This window comes from Bubalus bubalis, chromosome 8 (assembly GCF_019923935.1).
Source record: "Bubalus bubalis isolate 160015118507 breed Murrah chromosome 8, NDDB_SH_1, whole genome shotgun sequence".
NCBI lineage: Eukaryota > Metazoa > Chordata > Mammalia > Artiodactyla > Bovidae > Bubalus > Bubalus bubalis.
In genome coordinates this window covers 77320725-77338292 of record NC_059164.1, presented here as the reverse complement: position 1 = coordinate 77338292, position 17568 = coordinate 77320725, and the positions used below count along the sequence as shown (strand labels likewise).

The window sequence follows — 17568 nt, the reverse complement described above, 5'->3', positions numbered from 1 at the left end:
CCCTGCTGACTGACTGTTTGCCCCCACAGAATCTGTACCAGAACAGGTTCTTAGGCCTGGCCGCCATGGCATCTCCATCGAGAAACTCCCAGAATCGACGCCGGTGCAAGGAGCCGCTCCGCCACAGCTACAATCCAGGCCAGTACCACAGTGTGGCCATCAGGACTGGCCCCCATGGTGCCGTCACCATCCCCCGCTCCACCAGCGACACCGACCTGGTCACCTCGGACAGCCGCTCCACACTCATGGTCAGCAGTTCCTACTACTCCATAGGGCACTCGCAGGACCTGGTGATCCACTGGGACATCAAGGAGGAAGTGGATGCTGGGGACTGGATCGGCATGTACCTCATCGGTGAGTAGAACAGCACTTAGTGCAGAAATAATGGTCAGAGCACGCTGGTTCAGGCGTTCAACAAGTATGTAATGCATAGTTCACTTTAAAAGATGCTTTACTGTTTCAGTAAACGGGATCATTTCATTAAAGTGCATGATTCACAACCGAATGTGTTATATGCCACATTCTAACACACAGAAGACCACGCACAAAGGCATCACTTCCCACTTCTATTCAGTGGCAGAGAATTGGGAGGTAGCAGGGCAGGATGTAGCTGAACACAAATGTCATCACCATTGCAACTATACATTTGCTCTTCTACTTATGAGTGAGTGAATATGAGAAGCTTGATTTTAAAGTGAAAGTGTCATTCCCTCAGTCGTGTCTGACTCTTTGTGACCCCATGGACTGTAGCCTGCCAGGCTCCTTTGTCCATGGAATTCTCCAGGCAAGAATACTAGAGTGGAGAGTCATTTCCTTCTCCAGGGGATCTTCCTGATGCAGCGATCATATTCAGGTCTCTTGCATTGCAGGCAGATTCTTTACCATCTGAGCCACTAGGGAAGCCCTGTTTTTAAATCCATTTGTTTATAAGTCCAGAGCAATATAATATATGCAACCAAGATATGCACTTATATGTTGAGTAATTTCAGTTTAGTTTTCAACATTCAGTTTAGTTCAGTCACTCAGTCATGTCTGACTCTTTATGACCCCATGGACTGCAGCATGCCAGGCTTCCCTGTCCATCACCAACTCCTGGAGCTTGCTCAAACTCATGTCCATTGGGGCATTGATTGCATCCAACCATCTCATCCTCTGTCATCCCCTTCTCCTTCTGCCTTCAATCTTTCCCAGAATCAAGGTCTTTTCCAATGAGTCAGTTCTTCACATCAGGTGGCCAATGTATTGGAGCTTCAGCTTCAGCATCAGTCCTTCCAATGAATATTCAGGGTTGATTTCCTTTAGGATTGACTGGTTGGATCTCCTTGCATTCCAAGGGACTCTCAAGAGTCTTCTCCAAGACCACAGTTCAAAGCATGAATTCTTCAGCACTCAGCTTTCTTTATGGTCCAACTCTCACATCCATACATGCCTACAGGAAAAACCATAGCTTGACTGTATGGACCTTTGTTGGCAAAGTAATGTCTCTGCTTTTTAATGTGCTCTCTAGGTTAGTCATAGCTTCTCTTCCAAGGAGCACACATCTTTTAATTTCATGGCTGCAGTCACCATCTGCAGTGATTTTGGAGCCCAAGAAAATAAAGTCTGTCACTGTTTCCATTGTTTCCCCATCTATTTGACCAGAAGTGATGGGACTGGATGTCATGATCTTTTTTTTTTTTTTTTTTTTTTTTTGAGTGTTTCCATGGGGCTCTAGTGAGCTGCAGTAAAGGATTAACTTTTCCTTTTAGACTAGCTTGCACCCTTCAGTTTTTCCACATTCTCCTTTCTGCCCATCTCTACTTTAATTATGATGGTTACTTGTTTAACACCTTAGACAATTAGGTTGTTGACCCCAGATCTATATATTTTTTTTATTTGTTCTTGAGTAACTGGTTTAGTCACAAAGTCCTGTCCGACCCTTGCAACCCCATGGACTAGGACCTTCTAGGCTCTGCCCATGAGATTTTCCAGGCAAGAATACTGGAGTGGGTTGCCATTCCCTTCTCCAGGGGATCTTCCTGACCCAGGAATCAAAGCTGGGTCTCCTGCATTGCAGGCAGATTCTTTGCTGACTGTGCTATGAGGGAAGCCCTCTTGAGTAATAATTATCAAGGATTATAATTGTACAGTATTGAGAAGTATTAGAACAAAATGCAGTTATTGGAAGACAATTGCTTTACAATATTGTGTTGGCCTCTGCCACACATGAACACAAATCAGCCACCGGTATACATATGTCCTATCCCTCCTGAACCCCCTCCCATTTCCCACCCTAACCCACCCCTCTAGTTTGTCACAGAACACTGGATTGAGCCCCCTGTTTATAAATTGATATAGTCACTATGGAGAACAGTATGGAGATTTCTTAAAAAACTAGGAATAGAACTACCATGCGTACGTGTATGCTAAGTCCCTTCAGTCATGTCCAACTCTTTGCAACCCTATAAACTGTAGCCCACCAGGCTCCTCTGTCTGTTCTCCAGGCAAGAATACTGAGCGGGTTGCCATGCCCTTCTCCAGGAAATCTGCCTCACCCAGGGATCAAACCGACATCTCTTACATCTCCTGCATTGGCAGGCAGGCTCTTTACCACTAGCACCATGTGAGAAGCCCTAGAACTATTATATGACCCAATAATCCCACTGCTAGATATATACTCTGAGAAAACCATAATTAAGAGAGACACACGTACCCCACTGTTCACTACAGCACTACTTACAATAGCTCGGACATGGAAGCAACCTAGATATCCATCGACAGATGAATGGATACAGAAATTGTGGTACATATATACAATGGAATATTACTCAGCTATTAAAAAAAAACACACACACACATTCCAGTCTGTCCTAATAAGGTGGATGAACCCAGATCTGGTTTTGAATCAGCTCTTCACAGCTGTACCTTCCTGCAGTGATGTCAATGGCATTTATTTCTCAAGTCAAGGAATAGTTGGAGTAGGAGCATGGCAGAAGAGAGAGGTGGAAACCTTCATCCATGGGAAGAGATGAAAGAATCTGGAGTTCAGCCCTAGATCAAGGCTGAGGTGTAGATCTGGGGTAGTTGTCCCTGAGAGTGGAAGAATTCACTCAGGGACTGTATGTAGAAATAAAGCACCAGAAGGTCCCTATCAGAAAGAGGGAGAGGCAGAGGAGGAACTCAGAAAGAAGGTGGAGGTTCGATGGAGAGGTAGAAGAACTTGGCAACCACATCATAGAAGATGAGAGAGGGGGTGTTTGAGGAAGGGAGAGTCAGCAGTATCGAGTGTCCCGCAACTCCATGAATGAACAGAATCTGGTGTTAACATGACATTTCGACTGAGACAAAAGTAAACACAGCGCATCCTCTTGAGAATCTCAGTTTGACAGTTTGTTCTTCCCACAGTAGAACACATATATAACTGTGAAGTGATTTAATGCAAAATGCCAACACTTTCGGTGGCATAGCATTTCAAAAACAACTTCCACATCCAAAATTATCTGTGAATCTTAAAAGTTCATTATTTGTGAGTCCTTAGTAACTCATCTGCCAGATTCACAGTGCCTTGCCAAAGAGCAAATCATAGAGCTCAAGTGATTTCATCTAATCTGTCATTCCACAATTGAGGAAATGCCAAGTTAGTGGTTCCCAAGGCCACACAGCTGCCTACCCTGGCGGCAGACCCCCACACTGACCACGGAGACATCTTGGGACATTTGGGGGTAACTTAACCTACAGGCCATTCCACATCAGTGGGTAATCTAACTGTCCATGTGAGGCCAGATTTGTGGCCTCTCAACTCTGACCTCCAGAGCTCTCTAGACAAATGTGACTTTTCTTCTGCCAAAGTAATCTGGATTTGAAAGGGGACATGTGGCCCTGCTCACTGATGCTGCCACCAAGTCATCAGTGTTGTCTTTAGCCAGGAAGCCAGCCATAGCACAATAATAGAAGCATTATTGTTACTTTCACCATGAAATCACATTTGGTTGCCCTCATTTATGGGGTGGTTCCTGAACTCAAGAGTGTGATGAAGGATTCTCTCCCCTATGACACAGAATAGGGAAAGATATGGGGTTTCAGTGTCAGCTTGACCTGGCTATGGAGGAAAAACATAACTTTCTTCTCAGGATCATTGCATGGAATTGATGAGATACTGTGCACTTACTGCCTGTTGATCATTAAATTGCACCTTGATTTAACTTGTCAGGTAGCTCTAGTCTCTGGATGCATCATGGCAAATTACTCTAATTCCCAGGATTCGCTGAGCCTAGCCATGGTTGTTAAACATGTGCTCAATTGTTTCAGTTGTACATTATAAAATGTAAAAATGTCTTACCAAACCCAGAGGAACCTGGGAAGAGACTTTCATTGTCATTAAATGGGTAGAAGCTTATGATTTGGTCATAGAGACAGATACAGTTTTCATCACTATTCCCAGGAAATAAGTTTCACATGACTTTGACAAGTGAAAGCTAATTGTTTGTGAGTCCTATACTTAGGGTTAAAGATTGAGCAATGCCCATGGCTTCCTCCCACTGAGAAAACAGTAGTATATATTTGGATTAGGATACATCAACTGAAGGATACTGTTAAAACCTCTAACCATTAGAATGCTAAGTTAATTAGAGTGGATCAATTCAAGTATTTTCCACTTCTTCATTTTACATCCCAATATGTTAAAAAGCTGAATATCTTAAAACCCTCTTTCGGATGATCAATTTCTAAAAATACCCATTCCTTTGACTCTGTTGGAAGGAACCCTTATTAAAACTGCTGAAATATGAAATAAGTATGCAATTACCATTATGAAAATATAACTGAATAGGTAAAGTAGGTATCATATGCTTATAATTTGCAAAACTAACCTTCTTATTAACTTGAGGCTTCCCTGGTGGCTCAGATGGTAAAGAATCTGCCTGCAATGCAGGAAACCTGGGTTCAATCCCTGAGTCGAGAAGATACCCCGGAGAAGGGAATGGCTATCCACTCCAGTATTCTCACCTGGAGAATTTTGTGGACAGAGGAGCCTGGTAGACTACAGTCCATGGGGTCGCAAAGAGTTGGACATGACTGAGTGATCTTATTAACTTAGCATTTTAATAAATCATGTCATTATTATATCATGTTATATACCATGCTATCCTTATACCATGCTAGAATCTGCTCAATACTTTAAATCATGATGAAACTAAAGTATAATCATGCATTTACATTTCAACAAATTAAGAGATGATAACTCAGATTGAAGGCAGGAGAAGGGGACGACAGAGGATGAGATGGTTGGATGGCATCACCAACTTGATGGACATGAGTTTGAGCAAGCTCCAGGAGTTGGTGATGGACAGGAAAGCCTGGCGTGCTGCAGTCAATGGGGTCTCAAAGAGTCAGACATGACTGAGTGACTGAACTGAACTGACTGAACTCGGAGTGAAATTAAGATTAAAAATTTTCTAAAATGGCATCTTTGAAGCATTTCCATAGACTGGTGCCTGAGGACATATATTCTCTTCCAATACCTTTTGGTTGCTTTATCTGTGTGAGGTTAGAGATTATGGCCTGGATCAAACTGATTTTTTCTAATTTTTGAGGGCTTCTTCTGTGACCTATCCATGCTCAATGTTTATAAACATTGTAAAACAAGGACACAATACTTATATGTACATGTTTCAGTTCATAGGGCACCTCACAAAGCAAGGATTCCTTCTCTCTCCCATGTGTACATATGTATATTTAACTTCAGTTACATAAATTCCACTGGGCTTCCCAGGTAGCATGGTGGTGAAGATAACACCTGCTAATGCAGGAGACGCAAGAGACGTGGGTTCGATCCCTGGATTAGGAAGATCCCCTAGAGTAGGAAGTGGCAACTTGCTCCAGTATACTTGCCTGGAAAATTCCATGGACAGAGGAGCTGGGTGTGCTAGTCAATGGGGTCACAAAAAGTCGGACACAACTGAGCAAGTAAGCACACATGCACATAAATTCAATTACCTATTGTATATTCTATTTTCTCTCTTCCGTATTTTGAGTGGAGTATGTCAAAATCGGTAACAAAAATTTTTTGTTTTAATTTTGACTCCTGTATCTCTGCCTTTGCTTCTATAAGTTTTATACTTTGCAGATTTAATGCTGATTACTAAGTGCATGGATTTTCATGATGTTTACATCTATTTCCTCTACAATTTCTTATAGGTTATTGTTACCGATCTGGCTCTGTCCACTGTGCTTTTCTTTGTCTTGAATTTTGCCTTTTTTTTTTTTTAACTATTTAAGGCTGCTAGTCTCTCAGTTTTCTTCTGCTTCATATTTCTTTGATCTGTCTTTTCTTTATTTGCACTCTTTATCTTCTTTTTTAAGTGTAGCTCTTTCTGTGTGCTTTTTATTTCTTAACTCAAGGTCTCTTGACCTTTAAGTTGCTAGAATAGCATATTTACATTTATTACACTTACTGTTCTATTAGGACTTATTTTTGCCATCTTTCTTTAGGTACTTTACTATATTTTCTGTTTCTTTGATTCTTCTTTTCTTCTTCCCATTAGATCTGTTGATTTTGAAGTTATGCATTTTTAGTGCTCTTATGGTGACTCCAGTACTCTTGCCTGGAAAATCCCATGGACGGAGGAGCCTGGCGGGCTGCAGTCCATGGGGTCGCGAAGAGTCGGACACGACTGAGCGACTTCACTTTCACTTTTCACTTTCATGCATTGGAGAAGGCAATGGCACCCCACTCCAGTACTTTTGCCTGGAAAATCCCATGGACGGAGGAGCCTGGTAGGCTGCAGTCCATGGGGTCGTGAAGAGTCGGACACGACTGAGCGACTTCACTTTCACTTTTCACTTTCATGCATTGGAGAAGGAAATGGCAACCCACTCCAGTGTTCTTGCCTGGAGAATCCCAGGGACGAGGGAGCCTGGTGGGCTGCCATCTATGGGGTCGCACAGAGTCGGACATGACTGAAGCGGCTTAGCAGAGCAGAGAGAGATGGTGACTCTTTTAATTATAAACCAGTAAGTCTCAATCAAGGGTAATTTTGCCTCCAGTGGACATTTGGCAATATCTGAAGACATTTTGGGATATCACATTGTAGGGGGTGTTTCTGGAATCTGCAAAGTAGAATCCAGGGATGCTACAAAACAGGATATAAAGCACAGGACATCCCCCGCTACAATAAAGAAAATAGAGTTAGCCAGCTGAAAATATCACCAGTGCCAAGGTTGAGGAACCCTGTCTAGATCACTGTGCTTGCAACCACTGGCTTTTTAACCTTGTGAATATCTCTTCCAGTAGACTAGTAGTTCACCCAGCATGCTTTCAGATTCCTTTGGTCTTCCAGGACTTTCATTTTCCAGATGTGAACACTGTCCCTTTTATCCTCAATATCCATTAGTCTTTCTTCTGTATTTTGAACTTTTTCTTGAAGAGTTTCTCAATCAGATCTTCCAGCTTCCTAATTCATTTTTTTCACCAAAAATCATAAATCATAGTAGGATAATGCAATGATGGATAAAGGCCAAATGTAATGGCCATATGGATAGCACCCATATCCTATACATCAGTTTCATTGTATCTCAGTTATCATTCCATGAGGCCATAGTTCTAGGGTTCAAAAACAGTGGAAAATTTTGCCTACATTGCCCCACTTTGCTGCTGCTACTGCTAAGTTGCTTCAGTCGTGTCCGACTCTGTGCGACCCCATAGACGGCAGCCCACCAGGCTCCCCCGTCCCTGGGATTCTCCAGGCAAGAACACTGGAGTGGGTTGCCATTTCCTTCTCCAATGCATGAAAGTGAAAAGTGAAAGTGAAGTCACTCAGTCGTGTCCGACCCTCAGCGACCCCATGGACTGCAGCCCACCAGGCTCCTCTGTCCATGGGATTTTCCAGGCAAGAGTACTGGAGTGGGGTGCCGTTGCCTTCTCCTGCCCCACTTTAGGCTCACAATATATATTAAAGGTTTGAGAAGCTTTGTGTAAGCAGCGTGCTTTATTTGGTTTAACCCAGCATTTTTTATATTTCTTGAGTAAGAAACCCTTTCTTGTTTTCAATATTTGTCTGTGAGATATTCCACTGTGGAAAACCAAACAATAGCAGTTATAGGAAGCTATAGAATAAGTATGGAAACCCAGTCTTTGCCCTTAAGAAAAATCTAATGTGCTGAGCCTTAAAATGTAAAGTTTTAAGATGAAAGCCAAAATTGTCTCTTTGACTAGACATCTGCACACAGAAACTCCCAGAATGCTTCCTATGGACATCAGCTCTTGAAGCACTTTTTCTTTTATAGAGTTTTCTTTTTTAAGTTTTTCTTTTTATATTCTTTATATTTTAAGTTTTTTTTTTATAGCAGGTAATCTATTAGAATATAGAAGAGCTGAAGGGGGGACTTCCCTTGAAGCCCAGTGGTCAAGACTCTGTGCTTCCAATGCAGGGAGCATGGATTCAGTCCATGGCTGAGCAACTAAGATTCCACATACCACATGGCACAGCCAAAAAAAGAGTTGAAGCTATGTTTCCCAGTTTTGGTACAACCAGTTAGAATACTGTTTTAAAGAAACAATCTGAAGGAAAAGCTACAGAAAAAAAGAGCAGCATTTATTTTTAAGGCCTCCCCCATCCTTTATCCCCAGATTCCCTTCCTGGAACAAGAGAATGCAAGAACTATAATCTTCGCTTGGTAGCGTGAAAGGCAAGTAGAGTCTCCCCAGATCTCCTGGCCTACTATTTAGTAAACCCATAGTCTAGTGATAGTGGGAGGACCTTGGAGACTTTTCCAAGGTTGGTTATCAGAAGGGGTGAGTTCCTCGGGGAAATGGAAGCTACTCTGTATTTTTTCTGGTAGGCTTAGGTAGTGGATCAACTTCCCTTTATTCTGTGCTCACTTGCCCATTCTGTTCTCAACAGCAATATATACTCTTCTTTTATAGATTAGAATGTGGGAAGCATGGCTACAGTTTTCATTTGGAAGACAAAGCATTTTGAAGACAAATGCAGTCCTTGTTTATTAGATGTGTTTCTTTCTGTGAGCTTCACTGGAACTTTCTGATTCAAAATTTTAATTACTTGCGAGGGTCTTTTTTCTGTAATAAATTGTGGAGCAGGAGGTATGATGCTTCATACTAGAAGAAATAAGTATCAACCAGCAAATGCAGTCTTTTTTGAGAAACCTGATATACCTCTATATGTTTTGTACAAAATGAGTGATGAGAAAAAATTCAATAGCACTAGCCTAAGCTAATGTTTCAGACTATTATTAATGGTTTTGCACATTAAGTATCAGGGAGCTTTGCCATAAAGGGCTCTATTTTTAGCCCAGACTATAAATACAAATAGCTACTTGTTAGATGCCTGACACTGTTCTTAGACCATTACCTCTATTAGCTCATTTATTCCTCACAACGGACTTTGAGGTTGGAATTAATATTATCCCCCTTTTGTGGTGAGGAAGCAAGGACACAGAGGGATTAAATATAATGCCTAAGCTCACAATATCCACACAGTCAAAGGCTTTGGCATTGTCAATAAAGCAGAAATAGATGTTTTTCTGGAACGCTCTTGCTTTTTCCCTGATTCAGCAGATGTTGGCAATCTGATCTCTGGTTCCTCTGCCTTTTCTAAAACCAGCTTGAACATCTGGAAGTTCATGGTTCACGTATTGCTGAAGCCTGGCTTGGAGAATTTTGAACATTACTTTACTAGCGTGTGAGATGAGTGCAGTTGTGAGGTACTTTGAACATTCTTTGGCATTGCCTTTCTTTGGGATTGGAATGAAAACTGGCCTTTTCCAGTCCTGTGGCCACTGCTGAGTTTTCCAAATTTGCTGGCAGATTGAGTGTGCAGCACTTTCACAGCATCATCTTTCAGGATTTGAAATAGCTCCACTGGAATTCCATCACCTCCACTAGCTTTGTTCGTAGTGATGCTTTCTAAGGCCCACTTGACTTCACATTCCAGGATGTCTGGCTCTAGGTGAGTGATCACACCATCGTGATTATCTGGGTCATGAAGATCTTTTTTGTACAGTTCTTCTGTGTATTCTTGCCACCTCTTCTTAATATCTTCTGCTTCTGTTAGGTCCATACCATTTCTGTCCTTTATCGAGCCCACCTTTGCATGAAATGTTCCCTTGGTATCTCTAATTTTCTTGAAGAGATCTCTAGTCTTTCCTATTCTGTTGTTTTCCTCTATTTCTTTGCATTCCATCGCTGAGGAAGGCTTTCTTGCCTCTCCTTGCTATTCTTTGGAACTCTGCATTCAGATGCTTATATCTTTCCTTTTCTCCTTTGCTTTTTGCTTCTCTTCTTTTCACAGCTATTTGTAAGGCCTCCTCAGACAGCCATTTTGCTTTTTGCATTTCTTTTCCATGGGGATGATCATGATCCCTGTCTCCTGTACAATGTCACGAACCTCAGTCCATAGTTCATCAGGCACTCTATCTATCAGATCTAGGCCCTTAAATCTATTTCTCACTTCCACTGTATAATCATAAGGGATTTGATTTAGGTCATACTTGAATGGCCTAGTGGTTTTCTAAACTGTGGAAACTTCTGAAAGAGATGGGAATACCAGACCACCTGACCTGCCTCTTGAGAAACCTATATGCAGGTCAGGAAGCAACAGTTAGAACTGGACATGGAACAACAGACTGGTTCCAAATAGGAAAAGGAGTACGTCAAGGCTGTGTATTGTCACCCTGCTTGTTTAACTTATATGCAAGAGTACATCATGAGAAACGCTGGGCTTGAAGAAGCACAAGCTGGAATCAAGATTGCTGGGAGAAATATCAATAACCTCAGATATGCAGATGACACCTCTTATGACAGAAAGTGAGGAGGAGCTGAAGAGCCTCTTGATGAAAGTGAAAGAGGAGAGTGAAAAGGTTGACTTAAAGCTCAACATTCAGAAAACTAAGATCATGGCATCTAGTCCCATCACTTCATGGGAAATAGATGGGGAAACAGTGGAAGCAGTGTCAGACTTTAATTTTGGGAGCTCCAAAATCACTGCAGATGGTGACTGCAGCCATGAAATTAAAAGACACTTACTCCTTGGAAGGAAAGTTATGACCTACCTAGATAGCATATTCAAAAGCAGAGACATTACTTTGCCAACAAAGGTCTGTCTAGTCAAGGCTATGGTTTTTCCAGTGGTCATGTATGGATGTGAGAGTTGAACTGTGAAGAAAGCTGAGGGTAGAAGAATTGCTGCTTTTGAACTGTGGATGTTGGAGAAGACTCTTGAGAGTCCCTTGGACTGCAAGGAGATCCAGCCAGTCCATTCTGAAGGAGATCAGCCCTGGGATTTCTTTGGAAGGACTGATGCTGAAGATGAAACTCCAGTACTTTGGCCACCTCATGTGAAGAGTTGACTCATTGGAAAAGACCCTGATGCTGGAAGGGATTGGGGGCAGTAGGAGAAGGGGACGACAGAGGATGAGATGACTGAATGGCATCACCGACTCGATGGATGTGAGTCTGAGTGAACTCCAGGAGTTGATGATGGACAGGGAGGCCTGGCGTGCTGCGATTCATGGGGTCACAAAAAGTCGGACATAACTGAGCGACTGAACTGAACTGAATTGAAGCTCACGTAGCTAGTAACGGTCAAAATACTTGCCTCAAGGTGGCTGTAGATATCCCTGTAATCAAATAAACAGCTCCACAAAGACTTGCACCCCAACGAAGGATGCAGAAAAAAGAACCTCGGTTGGTTGTAGGAAACCAGGGGGGCTGCCATTCCTCAGTGTGGTGGAGGGCATGGCTTGGCCTCCACCATCCCAGTCCTCTTTTCTTCTCCAGAGCCTCCTCTAGTGTAGACTCTGGTCCCTAAAAGTTACATTCCCCAGACTCCTGTGCAACCATTTTCCAGGTGCAAACTTGCTCCCTTCATCTAGATGCACCTGTGCCCCTTTGGGAAGGCAGAAGTGAGCTGGGTGGTTCCTCCTGATGTTAGGTCTGTGGCGGCCACAAGCATGGCTCTGAGGAATTAAGCTTTTCTGTCACAGTGCCCTAGCATCCCCACACTCACTTCCTGGGTGTCAGCAGGCAGCCATGTAGTAGTGGCAATAACCTACTCAGCTTGCCACTGGCTGGTCACTCTCATTGCAGGTGGAGAGGCAGTTGCTGCGGCTGTGCCTTGGATCCATCTTTCTAATACCTAAATCTCCGCATTAAATCCCTTACTGCGTAAAATATCTGGTCTGATTCTGTTTTCCTGCATCTGATTCTAACAGTACACCTGGATTCCCAAGCAAAGACTAGTAACTTCTAACAGTTGGCGGTACATACCTTGGAGAAGCGAGCTGACCGCTCAGCACAGATGGTCCGGGCAAGGATACAGACTACTCTGTTCTCTTGTGTGATACTTGCTATGAAGTGTTACAGTTACTGTAAGGGAATGGGATGCTCATCAGGATCAATTGGCAATCTCTTAATATGTGTTTAACCTGTACAATGGAATGTAAAATGTGTGTTATTCTCTGCAGCCTTTTCTGATTTTCCCACCACTCACCCCCATCCTTTTTTCATTTGTTCCCTTGTGGTTAGATATTTAGCCCATTCTAATACCCACAGCCTTCTAAAGAAATTGCCTGTGTTCTTGAAAAAAAAAAAATTCCTCAAATCTATTAGGAACTTCCTGAGAACATAGGCTCTGTCTTGTTCAGCAGTATGTCCCCAGGGTGTAGCATGGTAAGTGGAGCAAATACTCAATACACATTTACCTAGTGCATGAAGGAACACTCCCTTTCTAGGTGTTATTCTATGTGGGTACCTGACCATAACTATTAAAGTGACTATTCTGGTGATCAGAGTGGATAAATTCAGGAAAATACCTCTCCTTGGAGAATTGCCATAATGAGGCAAATTCTGTCCAGGTACTGAAGACCCAGGGAACTAGGGAAATATTATGCCTTTTTGTTTTTGTTTTTGCTGAAATGAGACAATTACTGTAAAAGATGTATTATGCAATCATCTTAGTAACCCAAACAGGGCTGTGAGCATACACTGTGATTACAAAGACAGACAAATTTTGCAAACAAGTGATTTTCCAAGAGATACAAACAGTTCCTGATATTAATGAGGCAGAGACGATGCTGCTCTGCCTGATTGTCTTTGCCAAGGAAGAGGCAGCTGAAAATGTGCAGTCGACTTTGCGGGTCACAAGCACGTTTACCGGTGATCTCATGTAATCCTCCCCAGCGAGGCCCCGGTTACCACCTGCCCCCTTGTGGATGAGGACCTGCAGCTGTAGGCATGACACTATTGGTAAATGACACACAGGTCCTGGAACTGGGTCCCTTAGCCACAAGCTCTTCTCTCTTTTCACTTCATCCCTGTTTCCCCATTCTGGCCAGATGCACAGAGTGAACCTCAGTTTGCCAAAAGGGCCACCATGACCTAGCCCCTCTCTGCAGAATCTGAGTTCTGGGTCTGCTCTCAGAAGCCCCCAAGTTCTGGTTGTTTCCCCAGCCACTGTGATGGATTTAATCTCAAAGATTAAAGTCGCAGATATCTTGGTGCATGTGTGCATGCTAAGTCACACAGTCATGTCCTATTCTTTGTGATGCTATGGACTGTAACCCAACAGGCTCCTCTGTCCATGGGATTCTCCAGGCAAGAACACTGGGGTGGATTGCCATGCCCTCCTCTAGGGAATCTTCCTGACCTAGGATTGAACCCACCTCTCCTGTAGCTCCTGCATTGCAGACAAATTATTTATTGCTGAGTTACTGGAGAAGCCCCGATATCTTGGCAGGCAAGGGGAAATAATGTAGTGGTTAACTATGGCTTTTGTCATTTTACTGGAAGCACAAACAGTGACATAAAGTGTTACCTCTTTCCTAAAGAGTATAAAAATGAGATTATTTATTCATAATAGTCAGCAACAGTAATGTTATCAAAACCTTACTATGTACCAGGCAATCTTCTAAATGTTTAAAATGAATTAATACTTAGTCCTCATAAAAATATTAGGTATAGATCTTATCATTAGCTTTCTTTGAAACATGAAAATAATGAGTCACAAAATGGTTCAGTACCTTCCAAATATCAAGTAAGCCAGAAAATGATAGAGCTGATATTTGAGCATGTGTAAGCTAGGGTCTAAATTCTTAACTAGTGTTCTATGCTGCCTTTCAGTGACTATCATGGACAAGTGGATACACTGTAAAGTCATCCACCATGATTCACAAACTTGTCCTCTTGAATGAGAGCACGACTTGTGACTTACTTCTAACCAATAGAACATGGCAAAGGTGATGGAATGTCACTCCCATGATGATGCTGCATTGCAGAAGACACTGTCTTAGTGGCTGGAGCAATAGACTCCTCGGTTGATTTCAAATAAGCAAGTTGATATGATGTGAACCAGCTATGGAGCAGGGCCACATAGAAGCAAATTATAGATAGCCTCTATGGGATTACAGCCTCAGTACTACAACTAAAGGAACTGAATTCTGCCAGCACTGTTTTATCTTGGAAGAGACAATAAGCCTCAGAGGTGTTCAATGGACACCTGCTGCTGCTGCTGCTAAGGCGCTTCAGTCGTGTCCGACTCTGTGCAACCCCATAGACGGCAGCCCAGCAGGCTCCCCCGTCCCTGGGATTCTCCAGGCAAGAACACTGGAGTGGGTTGCCATTTCCTCCTCCAATGCATGAAAGAGAAAAGTGAAAATGAAGTCGCTCAGTTGTGTCCAACTCTTTGAGACCCCATGGACTGCAGCCTACCAGGCTCCTCCGTCCATGGGATTTTCCAGGCAAGAGTACTGGAGTGGGGTGCCACTGCCTTCTCCACCTAGGTAGCAGCTTATTAGTCCCTGAGCAAGGAACCAGGTTAGACTGTGCTCAAACTTCTGACCCAAAGAAACTGTGAAATAAAAATGTGTTTTTTTAAAGCCATTGTTTGTTGTAATTTCTTATGCAGCAAAAGAAAACAAATACAGCAATGTAGATATGATATTTACCTTTTCTAGAGCTACATTTGTCCTCTATTGTTCCCATGACCATACAAGCTATTGTTGTTGCTTTTGTTATTTTTTATTGTTATTGTTATGTTATCATCATCATAATGATGTTAAAACAGTAAGTCATTAAACAGTATTGTAACAGAGGAAAAAAAAAAAAAACATGGATTTCTCACAGCTTCAGATCCATTTAGCTTGGATGGTTACTTTCTGGTAAAGTGGAAACTGCAAAGGCCCCATAGAAGATTAAGGTAAAATTCATATCACTGTTTTTGTGCTGAGAACATAATGTCTGGAACCAAGGAAGAAGCAATTGGTTATGTCTTTATGGATCTGTCCTCTCCAAGGATGCTGCCTTGCTCTCTGGACACCAGCTTTAAGAAGGACATTGATGGGTTACAATATGACATCAGAAGAAGGGCAGGAGGGAAAAAGAGCACAGTCCCCCCACCCTCAGCTCCTCTCAGTGCTTCCACGAGCAGACTCTGCCCTGCTCCAGACTTGGATACCACATGGAGACCTTACTCCATCCTCCATCTCTACCCCGGTGGCTCTTTCTCATCCTTCATCTCTCCTTCAACCTCCTGTTGCCCTCCCTTCCTGTAGCTTCTTGTCAGAGCACTCTGTTCTTTTCCTTCCTCTCCCCTTTTGCAAGTTGTAATAATGCATTTATTTCTTTACTCAGTGTAAAATCTGTGTCTTCAATTGTTTGCAAGTTTTAGTTCAGAAAGGTTTTGCTCAGCACTGTGGCCCCTGCACTTTCCCAGCATGGCAGATGGGTGGATCTCAATAAGTATCTGTTGAATGAACAGATGAATACATGAGTGCATGAAGGATGGATGGATGGATGGATAAATTCATGGATGGGTCCCAGAAGAGATGATATAAGATTGAGCCCATGGGAACTGGGCCCCAAAGAAAAAGTGTGCTCAGATGTCTTCTTTATGCCTCATTCTTAGACCCAAATAGGGACCAGTTAATGAAAGCATTATGAGGAAGATTTTTGCACTGAGATTCTATACATGGAAGGGAAATGAACTGCCAGAGAAGCAATGATTTCTCTGTTTCTGGAGCGTTCAAGAACCAGCCAGATGTGACAAAGAATCTTCCTGCCAATGTCAGAGACACGGGTTCGATCCTTGGGTCACAAAGATCCCCTGGAGTAGGAAATGACAACCCACTTCAGTATTTTCCACTTATCTGGAAAATTCTGCGGACACAGGAGGCTGGTGGGCTATAGTCCATGTGGTCTCAAAGAATTGGACATGACTCAGCAACTGAGCATGAGCACAGATGATCACTTGCCGGGAGTGCTGAGGGGTAGGAAGGAGATTTCTGGATTAAAAAGGGGTTGATCCAGATGGTACCTGAGAACACCTCTTACTCTCTGTTTCTGTAACTCCAGGTGCTTTTTCTTCTGTTGAGCTGGAGGTGGCATTAATATCTTTTGCTCTTTTATTTTTTTCTAAAAATTCTGTTAGCTAATATGTTTCTCTAATATGTTTTCTCTACTCTGCTTTCTCCCTTTCCTGGGAATATAGATGAGGTCTTGTCGGAAAACTTCCTGGACTATAAGAACCGTGGAGTCAATGGCTCTCATCGGGGCCAGATCATTTGGAAGATTGATGCCAGCTCTTACTTTGTAGAACGTGAGTACTTTTCCCATTCCTGTTGCTCGGGATGAAGCAGAACGCAGCTGCTTTTGTTCTTTGCTGTGCTGCATGGCCTTCTTTTAGAAATGTGTCATAGAATAAATGTTAGACCCAATCATTGACTGTACGGTCCTAGTCTACACTGGAAGTTTGGTAGAAGAGTCCTTCCTTATGACACACCCATTTTCTTTTGAATTTTAACTAAATGAGAAATAAGACATAATTTAAGGTCTAAATACAGTATCAGATATGAACACAACTTGCAATTTTTTATCTTTTTAGAGTCAAGAAAATAAGTGTTAGGATACATGAAATCTCAGGATACATGAAATCTCATGACTGTTTCTTCATTCTGCATGAACCAATGTGAAAAGGGGGGATTTGTGTGTAAATTAATTTAGTACTGGTCCCATTCCTTTCAAAGCTATTCTCCAGGATTTCTGTGACATAGAACATTTCCTCCATGTTCAGTTCAAAAAACAAACTATTCAACATAACTGTCTTCATCAATTGTATAAAGATACACTTTAAATAAAATCATCTCTATAAAATATATAAAATATTATTACTGAGTGAAAGTGTATTCAAACTTGATGAAGTTGTAATGTCTTGGAATAAGTATGTGACTTACCATGTCATATTCAAAATAATTAAAAGTTGAACACTTTAGAAAACTGACATTTTTTCAAGTACAAACTTGGAAAAATCTCACTTCCCAGTATACCTCCTGGACTGACAACATCTCAGTCTTTTTGGAAAATGGATGAATTTCCATTTTGCAAATATATCATATGAATGACCGATGTACTAGGAATGAAGTTTTCTGCACAAGTGTAGCATAATTTGTCAAAAAGTAAAAATTTATCAAGACAAAGCTTAATTGAGTTTGCAAATAATTGGAATATTGACTCAGGGCACACACATAAATCAGATAAATTAAAATGTAATAATAAATTATAGCTTTAGGAGTCAGTGCATT

At 42.1% G+C, this 17568-nt stretch overlaps 1 protein-coding gene across 3 annotated transcripts in view; it reads left to right on the top strand.

The window, feature by feature from the left end:
* HECW1 (HECT, C2 and WW domain containing E3 ubiquitin protein ligase 1) overlaps positions 1–17568 on the top strand; it is a 490597-nt gene that overhangs the window by 211337 nt on the left and 261692 nt on the right. For all 3 annotated transcript variants that reach the window (XM_025291383.3, XM_025291385.3, XM_044946810.2), the window contains 2 exons: positions 30–354; positions 16479–16586. In XM_025291383.3, coding sequence (XP_025147168.1) covers positions 30–354; positions 16479–16586 — 433 coding nt within the window. The remainder of the gene's footprint in view (positions 1–29; positions 355–16478; positions 16587–17568) is intronic.